Source organism: Tamandua tetradactyla, chromosome 11 (assembly GCF_023851605.1).
Source record: "Tamandua tetradactyla isolate mTamTet1 chromosome 11, mTamTet1.pri, whole genome shotgun sequence".
Taxonomy (NCBI): Eukaryota; Metazoa; Chordata; class Mammalia; order Pilosa; family Myrmecophagidae; genus Tamandua; species Tamandua tetradactyla.
In genome coordinates this window covers 96472411-96487549 of record NC_135337.1, presented here as the reverse complement: position 1 = coordinate 96487549, position 15139 = coordinate 96472411, and the positions used below count along the sequence as shown (strand labels likewise).

The window sequence follows — 15139 nt, the reverse complement described above, 5'->3', positions numbered from 1 at the left end:
TGCAAATGGGTCTCCTGGTGGAGACACATCTGAGCACCGATTAGAATTAATGCCAAGGTCACAAGCTATAGCCTCAGGCACAGGTAAGGGCGTGGAGTCCAGCCAGGTGGTCCTAGGTGCAAATTCAGACCCAGTCAACACCCACGGAAAGCCCAACTGGCGAAGGGACAGTAGACAAACCCACTCTGAGCTCCTGCATGAGGCCAGGGACCCAGATGGCCTCAACCGGACAAGGGCACAGCCCGGCACAGATGCTCCCCCCCAACCCCCCATCACCTGTCAGAGTAATAATCAGGAAATCACAGGCCCTAGGACATGAGTACAACTCGAGGAAGGGCGCAAAGGAGGAGGGAAGGGATATGGGAAGGATACCAGGGCGCAAAGGAGAGAGGAAGTCAGACGGTCAGACTCTAAGTGGGCCCCCAAGGCCGTTACACACTTGCCAGGCAGGAAGTCGGGCTGAACAACCCAGAGAACAGGAGGCTGATGCTGCTTTGCAGAATTTCCCCATCTCTGACCCGCTATGCTTTGGATACTTCCATAAATGGGAAGCTCGCTCCCAAAGAAGATAGCCCAGCCCTGCCTGGACACAGCCAACTGTCCAGAGGTTTACTGTAACAGGAGTGGTGGCCATGGACGAAAGGGCCGGACACGATTGTTTGGGGGAGGAAAGGGGGAGACTCAGGAGCCAGGCAGGCAGTGCCACAGGCTGGGTCTGGAATTGGACTGACCTGGATTGGAGTCTTGGCCCTACTGCTATGTGCCTGGTGACTTGTCTCTCCAAGCCTATTTCTTCTCTTTTGAAATGGCCATAACTGTGCCTACCTCATAGGTCTGTGCACATATTCGAGGAGCTGAGGTAGTACAATGACTGGCACACAGAAGGTGCCAAATAAGTGTGTCACCCTGCTTCGGGGCTACAGTGATGTGGAGCAAACGCCACTGTAGTTTCCTACCTCTGAAACTTTCCACGTGCTCTAACTTCCACCTGGCCATATCCGTACTCCATCAGTCACACCCTCCCCACGCACCTACCGAACTCCTATGCATCCCGCAAAACCCTAAGGACAAGATGAATTCTCTCTGGTCAAGTCCTGAGTCCGGGGGCTGGGAGCATCTAGGCTGGGTTCTGATTATCCCACAGTGATGTGATGTGAGTTTCCGAGGGCAGGGACTCTGTCTGGCACGCGGCAGCCACAGGGCCAATGCTTGCTGAATCAATACACGCATGAACGAATGAACGGTCAGGTGGGCGGCACAAGGCGGAGACCCAGAGCCGGCCAGCCCCTTTAGCGGCGCCCCATCCCCAGCTCCCCACAACCTCGAAGGCCCAGGAGGGGGCAGACAAAGGGGCAAGGTGGGGGCACTTCCGGGCAGAGCGGGGGCTGCAACCCACCCGTCCGGCGCCTTTAAGGGGCGGGACTTGCGCGCGGAGCGCCGCGTCCGATTGGTCGTGGGTGATGTCACGCGAGGGGGGGCGGGGCGGAGCGGCGCTCGGGGTTCGGGGCCGCGCGAAGATGGCGGCGGCGGCGGCGGCGGCGGGGCCCGGGGTGGCGGCGGTGGCGCCGAGCTCGCTGCTGCTCGTGGTGGGCGGCGAGTGCGGGCGCCCGGGACTGCTGGCCTACGTGCTGGACGAGCTGGAGCGAGGTCGGGCCCTCGGGCGGGGACGCGGGCGCGGGGGGACGTGGCTGGGGGAGGCGGACACGGCCGTGGGGGCCACGCCCGGGGCCTGCGACCCGCGCGATCAGGCAGCCTGGGCCTTGTCCCCGCGCCCCGCCGAGGCCCTCCCGGGGAGCGCGTGTGCGCCGCCGGTCCCAGCCCCCAGCCGCCCAGCGCCCCGGACCCCGCGGTCCGCCAGGGGCCCGGGCGCCCACCCGGCTCAGGCCGCCTCGCCTGCAGCGCAGGACCCACTCGGCCGCGGCGGGGTGGGGACAACGTCGGGGCCTGGTGGGCAGCTGGGAATCCCGGCCTGGACCGAGAGCAGCTAGGGCGGCGGGCCTGGAGCCCGCAGGGCGCTCTTTTCCTCCCTGGCTGCTGCGGGGACTGCTAATTGGGGCGTGGGCCGGAGGCCTGCGGGACCTGGCAGCCGGCAGATGAGTCACGGGTACACCTGTAGGGTTCACCTGCTATCCTGGCACTGGTGCCGTGAAACTGCACGGGGGCTGGGAGCGATGTCGCGCCCCCTCCCGGGGCCTCCTGTACAACAGAGGGGCGGTGCACACCTGGCGAGGTGTCCGGAGCACCTGTGCTGAGCTCTTGGCTGGGTAGAGGGTATGGGGTACAGTGACAGGTGGGCCCCAAAGGGCTGTGGCCAAGCCCAGGCCTGGTGGGGTGGAGGGGAAGAGGAGGCAGGGGAGAGGAGGCAGGGGAGAGGGCCACATCTGAGTCTGAAATGCTGAGTCTGGGCAGGGGCCCATGGCACTGCAGGGTAGGTGGAGGAGGGGGCCTGGGATACCGGTTGACCCTCACCCCGTCCCCCAGGCCTCCGTTCCTGGGACGTGGACCCCAGCATCTGCAGCCTGGATGAGCAACTGAAGATCTTTGTGTCCCGGCACTCAGCCACCTTCTCCAGCATCGTGAAAGGTGAGGAGGGGTCCCTGCCTGCCCCAGCTCCTCCGGGGTGCCAGATGTGAGAACAACGGGATAGGAGCCCCCATAGGGCCCCCTCCATCCTCAGACACCCCAAGGCCCCCGTTTACAGATGAGGAAACCGAGGTGTGAGGGCCCGGAGGAGAGGAGGGGGCCTGTGGCTGAGATGCAGCGGGAAGGGCTTATCCAGTTGATTGGTGGCCCCTGGGGCTGAGTGTGGGCCCTGCAGGGGCAGGACCTGGTCTGCTTCACACAGGGCCTGGTATACAGTAGGTGCTCAGCAGTGGGGAGCCAAGGAGGAGCATAGTAGAGGCCGGGGGCTGCCCACTGGGGCCCACGTGTTGCCCAGAGGCTCCAGCTGAGTCACTCCTGCCTCTGGGCAGGGAAGGAAGTGACCGCAGCCCCATCCCAGCTGCTTCCTGAACCCTTGCAGGGGTGAGGCTGGGCATTCGGTCCGCCTGTGGGTTGCAGGGCTGTGTACCCAGGCGGTACCTCGGTTTCCCACCTGTGAGCGGGCTGTGTCCACACGTGATAAGTGCGCATGGTGTGCAGGAGCTAGGGGCAGGTGGGTGGTGCCAACTGGACACAGCTCCAGCCTTGGCCTGGCCCGCGAGGATCATGCCCGGGCTCTGGGGACACAGACCAGGGCTTGGACTCACCACTTTCGTGGCTCCTGATGTCCTGCAGCCCCTATCGGCTGCTGCCCTCGCTCCCTTCTATGCCACCTCCCTCCCCTGGGGCCTCTGCCTCGGGCCCTTCCCTGGCACCTCAAATGGGGGCAAGTGGCCCCCTCAGGGGTTTCAAACAACAGACACTCACCACAGTCCCGGGACCCAGAAGGCCAGGGTGAAGGTGCACAGAGTGGCCATCTTTCCGTGTGTCTGTCATTCTGTGTCCTTAGGTTAGGGGTGGCCCTCCAGTGTGGGGACCCCATTTCCCGGTAGAGGCACAGGGTGGGGGTCCTGACCTGACTCTGGGGCTGGGGTCCAGCCTCATCCCCACCTGCAGCCCTCCTGTGGGGGGGGGGGGCTCATTAACCGGGTGTTCCCGGTGGCCCCTGCCCATGGCCCGGCTCCCCCATAGGCCAGCGAAGCCTGCACCACCGTGGGGACGCCCTGGAGGCCCTGGTGCTCCTCAACGCGGCCGACAAGTCCCTGTGTGAGGAGGTGAGGACATGCGGGTGGGCTGCCAGGACCCCATCCTGGGCCCCCACCTTGCTCTGCCCCAGATCCTCTCCCTACTCCCAGGAAGCAGCCCTGATGGCCCCACCCAGCCTCCCCCAGGGGGTAAAGGCAGTTCTCTAACACAGGCCAGACCTGACCAGCATTAGCTCCCAGCCCCCTTGGCTAGACGTGCTTATCCAGGCCCCCAGCTGTGGGCATCTGGCCTCTTAGAGGGACAGCCCTGGGCAGCCACTGGACACCTTTCCCAGGTTCACTCCTTCTGCTACCTTGAGAGCTTGTGGTCCGGGGGAGAGAACATCAGTACTGGGTCGGAAGGAGCTAAGGAGGAGCAGGGCCTTTGTAGGATGAGCAGGAGTTTGCTGGGGGGTGGGGTTTGGAGGTCCAGAGACTGCTTTCTCCACACAGGGTGGGGACGGAGGGAATGATGGGGCTGGATGCCTTCGTGGGGCACGTACCCTAATACTGCGCCCCTCTGCAGCTCCGGAACCTTCTGCTGGACCCCGCCCCTCACAAGCTGCTGGTGCTGGCAGGGCCCTGCTTGGAGGAGACAGGGGAGCTGCTGCTACAGACCGGGGGCTTCTCATCCCACCACTTCCTCCAGATCCTGGAGGATAAGGAGGTGAGGGGCCCCCACCTGTCTCCCTGTGCCCTCCTGGTCCACAGAAGTTCACCCTAAGTCAGTGCCCCCCTGGGGGATGGGGTGGCCCTGGATTGGGTCCACCCCTCTGGGTTCGCAGTCTGCTTGGGGAGGCAGGGAGATGGGGGCGATGGCAGGGGCCGAGGTGGGGGGTGGAGGGTGCAGGGCAGAATGGGAGTGGTGGGGGGTGGCCCATGCAGTTTGGATTTGGCTGGGCCCACCAGCCCGGGAGTCCCCTAACCTGCCCTCCCACTGCAGATCAGGGAGCTCCTGGCCTCCGGGCCCCAGTTCCCCACCCCACCCACGCTCACCATCACCTGCCCGACCTTTGGCGGCTGGAGCCGGCTGGATCCCGAAGTGCCTGGCTTGCAGGGCTGGCTCCAGCTCCGGCTGAACCCGCCAGTGCAGCTGCCGGCCTCGGAGGGCCTGCGCGAGTTCCTGCAGTATGTGGCTGAGGCTCTGGAGCCGCCGTCCCCATTCGAGTTGCTGGAGCCGCCGGCTGCCGTGGGCTTCCTCAAGATCGCCCGGCCCTGCTGCTACGTCTTCCCCGGCGGCCTGGGGGACGCTGCCTTCTTCGCTGTCAATGGATTCACGGTGCTGGTCAACGGCGGCTCGAGCCCCAGGTCTAGCTTCTGGAAGCTGGTGCGGCATCTGGACCGCGTGGACGCGCTGCTGGTGACCCACGCGGGCGCCGACAGCCTGCCGGGCCTCAACAGCCTGCTGCGGCGCAAGGTGGCAGAGCGCGAGGCGGCGACCGGGGAGGCCGCGGGGCCGGTGGGGGAGGCCGCGCTGCGCAGCCTCGTCTCGCCGGACCTGGGCGTCGTCTTCCTCAACGCGCGCGCGTCCGCCGCGCCGGCGACCGAGTCGCGGCTGGTGCGTGGCCAGGACGAGCTGGGGCTGGCTCTGGGCCTGCTGGGCCGCCTGGGCATGGCGCCCCTGCCCCTTAGCCGCGGGCCGCCGCCGCCGCAACCGACCGTGCTGTTCCAGAAGCTGGGCGTGGGCCGGCTGGACCTGCACGTGCTGCACCCCGCGGCGGGCGGCAGCGGCGAGGCAGACGCGGCGCAGGGCTCGGCGTGCGCCCTGCTGGTGTGGCACCCCGCGGGCCCCGCCGAGAAGGTGGTGCGCGTGCTCTTCCCAGGCTGCACGCCGCCCGCCCGCCTGCTCGAGGGCTTGGCGCGCCTGCAGCACCTGCGCTTCCTGCGGGAGCCCGTGGTGACGCCCCGCGACCTGGAGACGCCGCCGCGGGCCGGGAGCAGGGAGAGCCTGGGTTCCCGCGACAGCCTGCGGCGCGACGGCCGCCCCGCCCCCGCCAGGCCCGGCCCGGAGCGCCCCGGTGTGCCCCGGAAGGAAGCCCCCACTCCCGGGCCTCGAGAGGCCAAGAGAGAGCCCAGGCCTGGCGCCCTCCGGCTGCAGTCCCGGGACGCGCGGCGCGTGACGTCAGCTGCGCCAGATCCCAAGGAGGCGGGGTCCCGGTTGGCCGCCCAGCCCCGGAGGGCGCCCGGCATCGCTGAGGACGGGCCGCGCAGCCACCCCACATTCCGCTGCGCAGACAGCAGCCCTGCTCCAGCATCCGGCGCCTCACCCTTGGCCCCACCAGCACCCCCGCCCCACCTGGAACACGGCCAGGAGGGGGCCAGCCCCGAGAAGACACAGGAGCCGCTGGCGGCCACTAGCCCCCCGCAGGCACACTCGCCCTCGCCACCCGGGCCCCGGCGCGGCACGACCGAAAGTACCCGGCGCCTGTCGCTGAGCCCACTGCACACAGGGGAGCCGGTGCCCGACGCCTCCCCCACCGTGACCACGCCCTCGCTGCCGGCCGAGGTGGGCTCGCCGCACTCCACCGAGGTGGACGAGTCCCTGTCGGCTTCCTCCGAGCAGGTGCTGCCGCCCGGCCTCCCGCTTCGGGGCCCCCGGGTGCGCCGCTCGGCCTCCCCGCACGATGTGGACCTATGCTTAGTGTCACCCTGCGAGTTCGAGCACCGCAAGGGCCCCCCTGCAGCCTCCCCTGGAGGCTCCAATGGCAGCAGCGCCCGGTCCCAGGAGCGCACTGGGGTACCGGGCCCCGAGGAGACGCCCCCCACCTCTGTCAGCGAGTCCCTGCCCACCTTGTCTGACTCGGAGCCCCTGCCCACTGTGCCCGGCCCAGTGGATTCTGACGAGGACACCGAGCGCTTCGGGGGGCCTCGCCAGCGCGACCCACTGCCCAGCCCACTGCAGGACCCACCCCCGCTGCCTGCCTCTCCCGGCATCTGCATGGTAGACCCTGAGATTCTGCCACCCGAGCATACCCGGCCGCCAGAGAGCCTCTGCCGCGCCCGCAAGCCCGTGGCACGCTCAGGGCCGAGCACCAGTGGCCCCAAAGCCCCTCCAGTGGCTAAAAGCAAAGGGCCGGCTGGCGGGGACAGGGCTGGGCGGCCCCTCAGCGCCCGGGGTGAGCCCAGTGACAAGGGCAGCCGGGCAGCCCTGTCTAGGAAGCCCTCTGTACCCAAGGCGGCCACACGAGGCGCGCCAGGTGAGTGTCCGGGGCTGTGAGTACTGGATGGGGGTCAGGACCCGGTGGCTGTGTGCCCTTGGCCTTGGCACCTGCCCTCTCTGGGCCTCAGGGTTAGGACAGGGACTGTGATGGCACAGCAAGGCCAGTGAAGGGGGAAAGCATAGCCTAGCCCAGAGGGGACTTGGGGGCCGCCCCCAGGCATCACAGTTGATGCGCTTTGTTTCCCACGTGGGTGACGCAGGCTTTTCCTGGGGGCCGGCCATGTACGTACTGCTGCCCAGCAGGGACCCACATTCCAGAGCAGGGGATGGTGGGTTCGGCCCAGCCATGCTGCCGCCTTCAGCTTAGACCCGTGAGCCCTTGACAGTTTGCGGCCCTGATCCCCAAGCGCCAGCCGAGAGCTGCCCACAGGCCTCTCCTGGAGCGCCAAGTACTGTCCAGCCCTGGCCCATGCCAGCGGTGTTGGCTTGCCGTCTGTCCTCAGGTCTGGGGCCCTGGCGTATGTCCAGCCCACCCGGCTTACTTGCTGCACACAGCCTTGGCATGGGTCAGCGCGGCCCAGGGCCATGGGGGGTCTGGGGGGTCAGGAGGTAGGATCCGTGGGCCGAGCCTTCCAAGCTCCCTTCCTCACCGCCTGGTGCCCAGGTCTAGATTTCCCAGGTCTGCATTTTCCTTGCTGCTGTCTGAGTCAATGCAAGTCTCCAGGTCAGAGCAGAGAGAGTCCCCAGGGGGCTCCAGAGGGATGGGCAGGGGGTGGCACCCAGGGCCCGTTCAGACCCTGATTCCAGGAGTCTCGGCCTCACCCATGTGGGGCCTCCTGCTCGGCCTCAGCCGGTTCCACAGCGGTTCCCAGTTCTGCAGTCCCCGCAGGCTCACGGGCTGGGCTGCGCCCTCCTGAGGGGGAAGGGGCAGGCAGACTCCTGCCCGGACGCCTGCAGATCCGGGAAACCGAGGCTGGGGGCTGGCATTGCACACAAGCCGTGGGCGTTGACCATCCCCAGTGCCCTCCCCGCCACCCTGGGCTGGGCCCCGAGCCAGGCCTGGCCTTGCAGTTTATCTGGGGAGGGTGGGAGAGGGTGTGCGCATCTGGCGCCCCCGCGGCTGAAGCGTCTCCCTCCCCACAGGCACCACCCCCGGCCACCCGGTCTACCTCGACCTGGCTTACCTGCCCGGCGGGCGCAGCGCACGCCTCGTGGGCGAGGAGTTTTTCGCGCGGGTGCGTGCGCTTTGCTATGTCATCAGCGGCCAGGACCAGGACAAAGAGGAGGCCATGCGGGGCGTCCTGGATGGGCTGCTGGCCGGCAAGGCACGGTGGGATCGCGAGCTCCAGGTGCGGGGCCGGGGGGGTGGGGGGGGGGGTGGGGGGGGGGGGGGGGCGGGGGCTCAGACAGCTTGGGCACAGCCCGAGGCGGCGGAGGGGCTGCCTGCTGGGCGTGGCCTCCAGGGACCCTGTTCCGTCGAGCAGAGAGCAGAGGGGCACCGGGAGGGCGGGAGGGCCCTGCGGGAGCGGGGGTGGGGGGAGCCTCTAGCCCCCATGCCCACCCTCACCCTCGTGCTGCCGCAGGTCACGCTGATCCCCACCTTTGAGTCGGCCGCCCTGCGTGAGTGGTACCGGGAGACGCGCGCGCAGCAGCAGGCATTGGGTGTCACTGTGCTGGGCAGCAACAGCACCGTGGCCATGCAGGACGAGACCTTCCCTGCCTGCAAGGTTGAGTTCTAGCCCCTGCTGGGCCTCCTGCCCCAGAAATAAATCACCTGCCTCTGGCTGTGGCCTCCTTTCTTCTGTGACCCTGCGGGGTGGGCGTGCCTGCTTCTCATTTCCATTTCCCAGATCAGGAAACTGAGGCGGGGGTAGGGGTGGGGGCTTCCAGAGCTATAACTGCCGTGGACTGCACACCCCCTCAACTTGGCCCCAGGGCCCAGTGGGCAAGGGAGGGTGGACAAGATGGGATGGGAACAGGGAAGTTGGGGGGGGTGGCTGTGAGGGGCAGGAAGTCACTGCCTGGGAAGCCCTTGGGGGCAGACGTCCTCTCTATGCCCTGTGCTCACAGCCGGAAGGCCAGACTCTCAGAGAGGTCTCCAGAAAGAAACTGAGACTCATCTCCTGCTCTCTGTACAGACTTGAGAGCAGGAAAGGGGCTTCCAGAGCGGGATGAAAAGCGAACCCCAAAATGACAATCTGGTCCTGACCTCAGTGCCTGTGTGTGACTTGGGGAAGTGTCTCTGCGGTAATGACGAAGCGGAGGGGCTCAGGGGATACGTTAGTGGGTTAGCCGGTAGGCCCTGTATGCCTGGCGCATGTTCCTGTGAGAAGAGGGGGTGTCTGCTGGGCAACCGGCAGGGTTGGGGATGAGTCTCCAGGAGGCAGTTCCTGCTGTGGAAGCGCTGTCAAAATGTGCAGCTAACACAGCTGCCCCAGCAGACGCAGACTCTTGGGCGGGCCCTCGGCCGGTTGACAGACTGCTGTGTTTGTGCACTCCCTCTGGCCTTGCCCACCAAGGGTCAGAGAAGCAGACAAGAGATGATAGCAGGGACTCCAAGCAAAATGAAACTCAGATGACAGCAAGTAAGAGCTAAGTGGAGTAAGTGGGTCTCCTATTTGTATCATTTGCAGAGAGGTTAATGTTAATCTGCATGAGCTGAATAGGAATAGTTAAATGCGTAGTGTAAACACTAGGAGGAAAAAAAAACGGTTTATAACTTTCAAACTACTATAGGAGGATAAATTAGAGTTAGAATGAATACGAATCCTAAAGAGCATTTGTAAGGGTGGTGGTAGAAATCGAAAGCACAAAATGAGATAATACATATACATAAAAATTGCCAGTAATTACAGTAAATGTAAATGGCAAAAATTCCAATTAAAAGGCAGAAGGTTGTCAGGCTGTATTTTTTTAAATTCAAGTTCTACGTTGTTTACAAGAGACATATTAACATAAAGATGTTGAAAGTAAAGGATGGGAAAAGATAAACCTGGCAAATATTTTTTAAAGTAAACTGGAAAATTAAAGTTGATACAGTTATACAAGTAATAAAGTTTTATTTTTTGGTATGTTACTAGAAATAAGGAGCATCAAATCAGAGCTTTAACTCACCAAGAAGGTCCAGCAGTTCCAAACTTGGATGGACCTTATAAAAGACCCTCAAAATATATAAAGAACCACTGGGAACAATCACAAGTTAATTTCTTTTTTTAATCTGTTATAAGGTTTCCTAGCACAGTTGGTATTCTGGTTTGCTATTTTACAGTTCTAAAGCCAAGAAAATGTCCCAATTATAACAAGTCTATAGAAATGTCCAATCTAAGGCATCCAGAGAAAGATACCTTGGTTCAAGAAGACCGGTGAAGTTCAGGGTTTCTCTCTCAAGTGAGAAGGCACATGGCAAACATGGTCAGGGTTTTTCACTCATCTGGAAGGGCACATGGCGAACACAGTGTCATCTGCTAGTTTCTTCTCCTGGCTTCCTGTTTTATGAAGCTCCCCAGGAGGCGTTTCTCTTCTTCATCTCCAAAGGTCACTGGCTGTGTACTCTCTGCTTCTCGTGGCTACATGGTTCTGCTCTCTCAGAATCTCTTTTATTCTCCGAAATGTTTCCTCTTTTATAGGATTCCAGTGAACTGATCCAGACCCACTTGAATGGGTGGAGACACATGCCCACTTAGTCCAGTTTAACAACCACTCTTGATTGAGTCACATCTCCAGGAACACGCTCTAATTGCAATTTCAAGCATACAGTACTGAATAGGGATTAGAAGGAACGGCTGCCTTCACAAAATGAGATTAGGATTAAAGCATGGCTTTTCTAGGGTCCATACATCATTTCAAACCAGCACAGCTGGTTCAGATTCCGAGGAAGCACGCCTCCTCATCTGGATGTAGTTTTATTTTGGCGGACTGGTGTTCTGGGTGTGGCTGAACCCTCCTCACCGTCCCTCGGGGGCCCCCAAGAGGTCCCTTCTTTCAGACCCAGTCCTGGGCCCTGCCGGACCGCATGGGCAGAGCTGTACCCCAGCACCAGAAATACTGGTGAAAACCACTAATGGCTCCTGCCAGTTGCCCCTAAAGTTAGTTTAGTTTTGGGCAGGGGTCAAACCAAGATGGTAAATATCTGTGGCTCTCTGGGCCACACGGGCTCTGTCGGCCTGCCCTGGCACTGCGGGGAGCAGAGGTGCGCCTGCGAGGCTGTAGGACGGGCACCACTGCGGGACCGCTCTCGTCAATGTGCATGAACAGCCTGGGGCCCGGGGGGCGGGGAGCTTGTTTCTGGGAAAGGAGAGACCCCAAAGCAGGTTTTTGGCATGAATTAGAATGTTTTCAGGTATAAGGAATAAATTTCTTATTCTTTGACAAAATGAAGAGAGACTTGGCTCTCACGGGTATAGTCCAGGAGGGTCAGGGCTGGGGACGGGGTTGGGTGGGGGACTGGGCTGGAAGCCAGAGCCCAGCGCCGGGGCTCTCCCCATCTCGGCCCCACCTTTCCCTGCTAAGGGCACCCTGGAGGTGAGGTTGAGGCGTGTGGGGCCAGATTTAGACCGCCCCACAGCGACCCTAGCAACCTCGTCTGTGCTCCGGCCATGCTGACCTCATACTTGGGTGGGCTGTTCCGTCCTCTTGGGCCTCCTGCCTGCTCCACCCCCGCTGCCTGTCCATCACCCACCCTCCTCCTCTCTGTCCCCCTGTCCCACCTGTCACCTGGTCTTTCTGTCCGTCCTCTCTCCCTCCCTCCCCCTTCCAGCCAACTGTCTGGACGAGCCCCTGCCACCCTCTTCTGGGCAAGCACTAAAGGCCTCCCCACCCAGCATCTGGGTGGCGTGCAGGCTGGAGGGAGGGGGGTGGCGCCTGGCAGTCCTCAGTCCAGGTTTCTGGGATGTGCTCCTCCAATCCCCCACCCCACCCCCGAGGCCCCAGCGTCCGGCCTGGCCCTGGGTGGAAGTGGCTGTGCGGGCAGCTCCTGACCTTCCCGGGCCCAACTGTTGCCCCTTGGGGAGCCCCGCCCCCACGGCTATGGCCCACTCCCTGGTACCACACTGCCCCCGCCTCTTGTGTTTCCACCTGGTTCTGTCCGACTTGCTGGCTTGTTTATGGCCTTTCACCCTCCTGTGAGCCCAACAGCAGGACCCGCTCGGTCGCCACAGGGTCCCCAGAGCTCAGGACAGGGGCTGTCACCCTCCTCACACAGCAGGTGCTGCAACACATTAGGTACCGTGCACAGTTGCCCACACACTGCTGCACACAGTGGGTGTCCACATCCCTGCACACAGTGGGTGCTCATCACCTGCACAGGGTAGGTGCCAACACCCCACACACAGTGGGTGCCTACACCCCGCACACAGTGGGTGCCCACATCCCTGCACATATAGTTGATGCCCACACCCAGCACACAGTGGGTGCCCCACATCCCTGCACACAGTGAGTATCCACATCCCTGCACACGTGTGGGTGCTCATCATCTGCACACAGTAGGTGCCAACACCCTGCACACAGTGGGTGCCCACACCCTGCACACAGTAGGTGCCATCACCTGCTGGCACACACCAGTTGTCCAGGAGCTGGGTGACTGCAAGCACCTAACAACCTCTCTGGACATTCCCCCCTGTGCTGTTTTGAAACTGTTCTGCACCCCAGAAAAGCCACTTTCTTTCAATCCCAATCCACACTTGTGGGGACAGACCTACTGTTGAAGGTGGAACCTTTGATTGGGTTGTTTCTGTGGTGATGTGACGTGTCCAATTTGGGGGTGGCCTTTGATTAGATGGAGATGTGACTCCACCCATTCCAGGAATCTTGATAAGTTTACTGGACTCCTTGAAAAGAGCTCACCGAGAGAGAGGCAGGTCAGAGTCAAAGCAGGCACTTGGAGCCAACAGACAAGCCTGGGTGCTAAGCGAGAATCACAGAAATAGCCAGAACTTGAAGAGAAGAAATTGCTGGCCCCAGAAGATGCTAAGAGATGAAACAGAATTCTTCTCTGGAGGACCTATGTGGGGACCCACAGATGCTCAGAGAGGAAGCCACAGCATCAGAAGCTGGAAGCCACGGGACTGGGAACCAGGACCAGCAGACACCACGATGAGAGACGTCCGCCTTCCGTGAGTCAGGATGTCTTTCCCTGGATGCTTTAGTTTAACATCTTTAAGGCCTTAGAACTGTAAACTTGTAACTTAATAAATCCCCTTTATATAAGTCGATCCATTTCTGGTATCTTTGCATTCTGGCAGCTTTAGCAAAGCCAAAACACCCCCAATCTTGGAAAGAAAGAAATTGACCTGGACTTCTGGGGGACCTGGGCATACATTATGGGGATCCCTACCTGCTCATTCCTGAGATATCTAAGACTGGCCTGTTCTTCTCACCTGAAGTCGGAGCAGGGAGCAGCAGAGGGTTGTGGGCAAGTCCAGGCCCCAGGTCTTGCAGTACCTCCTGGAAGTGTGGCCTGGTCTCAGGGCCTCAGCTTGCTGCAGTACACCTTCTCAGCCCCTCCCCAGAAAGGATGGCATGAAGGGAGCCCAGCAGGCCAGAGGAGGGTTTCCCAGGCGAGGGGACCACATAGGAACCGAGCGCTAAAGGCAGATGTCCAGCTGAGAAATAGCGCCCTCCGCAGCTGGCCGGCAGGTGCAAAGGCCCTGGGGTGGGGGGTGCTGACCATCCCTGCTGGATAGGGCTACGATCCGGACTGTAAGGCCAGAGGCCTGAGGGGTTTGTACTGGGCACTGAGCCAGGGAAGAGTTTAGGACTGTGGTGCAGGTGGCTGGCTCCTTTAACCCCCTACCCGCCACCCTGCCCCATGGGTATGGGCTGATAATTCTGAAACCACATACACGTAACAAGTAAGTAAACAGGAGTTGGGGGGGGGGAATGGCGGGAATCAGGGGCCGTTGCAGGAGTGGGAGGTGCAGACGGCGGGGGCCAGGGGCCACTGTGGGTGTGTGTGGGGGGGTTGCAGATGCATAGGTAGGGGAGGACACACGTGGGAAAGGCCACGTTGGGCACCAGCTGAGCTGACCTGCAGTCCATGGCAGGCCCAGAGGGTCCCATACATGCCCCTCCTGGAGCTGTGTGGGCCCTGCACACGTGCAAGCGTCCTTCCGGGTCCGCAGAGGCGCCCAGCAGCACAGGGCACACCTGGGCCAGCCCTGCCTCCCGCTGGCGTCTGCAGTGGACGCAGCCAGGGCGCGGGGAGAAAGGGCAGGTGTGCGAAGGGCGGGTGGACACAGGACAGCTGGGCCCTGCTAAACCCCACCCAGAGGGGAGGGAGCCGCGCGGCAAAGCTGCAGTACCCGTGCACAGCAAACCAAGAAATAGGGCTGCTTCCCAGTCAGTGAATACAGAACCCTGCAGAGTCCCTGCTGATAAAAACTGAGGGTTGAACAAAGAGGCGGTTATGGGGGGAGACACACCTCCAGACAGGAATAATTGATGTGGGTGTTTCACTGCCGACGGCCACTGTGCAAGGGCTTCCCAGGGCCACAGGAGCCTGAGGTCGCCAGGACAGGCGCCACCCCTCTGGGCGCCCTCCCCAGAGCGCCCCACGCTGGGCAGAGGGAAAAGCAGAAGAGAACCCTATGTGGGACCGGCCAGCCCCCAGCGCCCTGCGGAACTGCCTGGGGCGTCGAGAGCCAGGAGAGGCTGGGAGGGGGGCATGCGTCCTGGGCAGTGGAGGGGGCTGGGGAAACTGAGGAAACCCGGAAAAGCACGGATATCGGTTAGCAGTAACGAACCCATTTTGGTTCATTATTGTCACAAATGTACCAGAGCAATGTAAGGTGTTCATTTACTGGGAGTGGAGCCTGCCTGTGGGTGTGCAAGAAGTCCCCGGCCACCACAATACTTCTGTAAACCTAAGACTGTCCTAAAATAAAATATCTATTAGAACAAACCAAATCCTGCGGTTGCCACAGGAGTTGACCCGGACAGGAGTCCCGGGGAGCAGCGGGCTGGAGGGGATGCTGGTCCATCGTGGGGTGCGGGACGTGGGCAGGTGGGCGGTTGCGTGGACAGGCAGAGCTGCGGGGGATCCCGGGACCGGCCTCTGCTGCGCTGGCGGGAGGGCAGGCCTGGCGGTCCGATGGCTCCCCGGCCCTGGGTGGTGGGTTCGCTGAGCCTCAGTTTCCCCACCTCCAAAGTGAGGTTCAATCCCGTGGGCTTCCAGGCTTGTGGGGAGCATCGCGTGCCCTGCTCAGTGCCTGGCGCACGGTGGGGGCTCAGTGAACGCTGCCACCCTTCCCCCACCTAC

At 62.4% G+C, this 15139-nt stretch overlaps 1 protein-coding gene across 1 annotated transcript; it reads left to right on the top strand.

Moving 5' to 3' along the window:
• Positions 1 to 1517: 1517 nt before the first annotated feature.
• On the top strand, positions 1518 to 10730 carry MAP1S (microtubule associated protein 1S). Its single transcript, XM_077122163.1, has 7 exons — positions 1518 to 1647; positions 2482 to 2583; positions 3673 to 3755; positions 4252 to 4392; positions 4669 to 6922; positions 8029 to 8234; positions 8469 to 10730. The coding sequence occupies exons 1-7, from the start codon at positions 1518 to 1520 to the stop codon at positions 8622 to 8624; spliced, it is 3072 nt and encodes a 1023-aa protein (XP_076978278.1). The 3' UTR covers positions 8625 to 10730.
• Positions 10731 to 15139: the final 4409 nt, after the last annotated feature.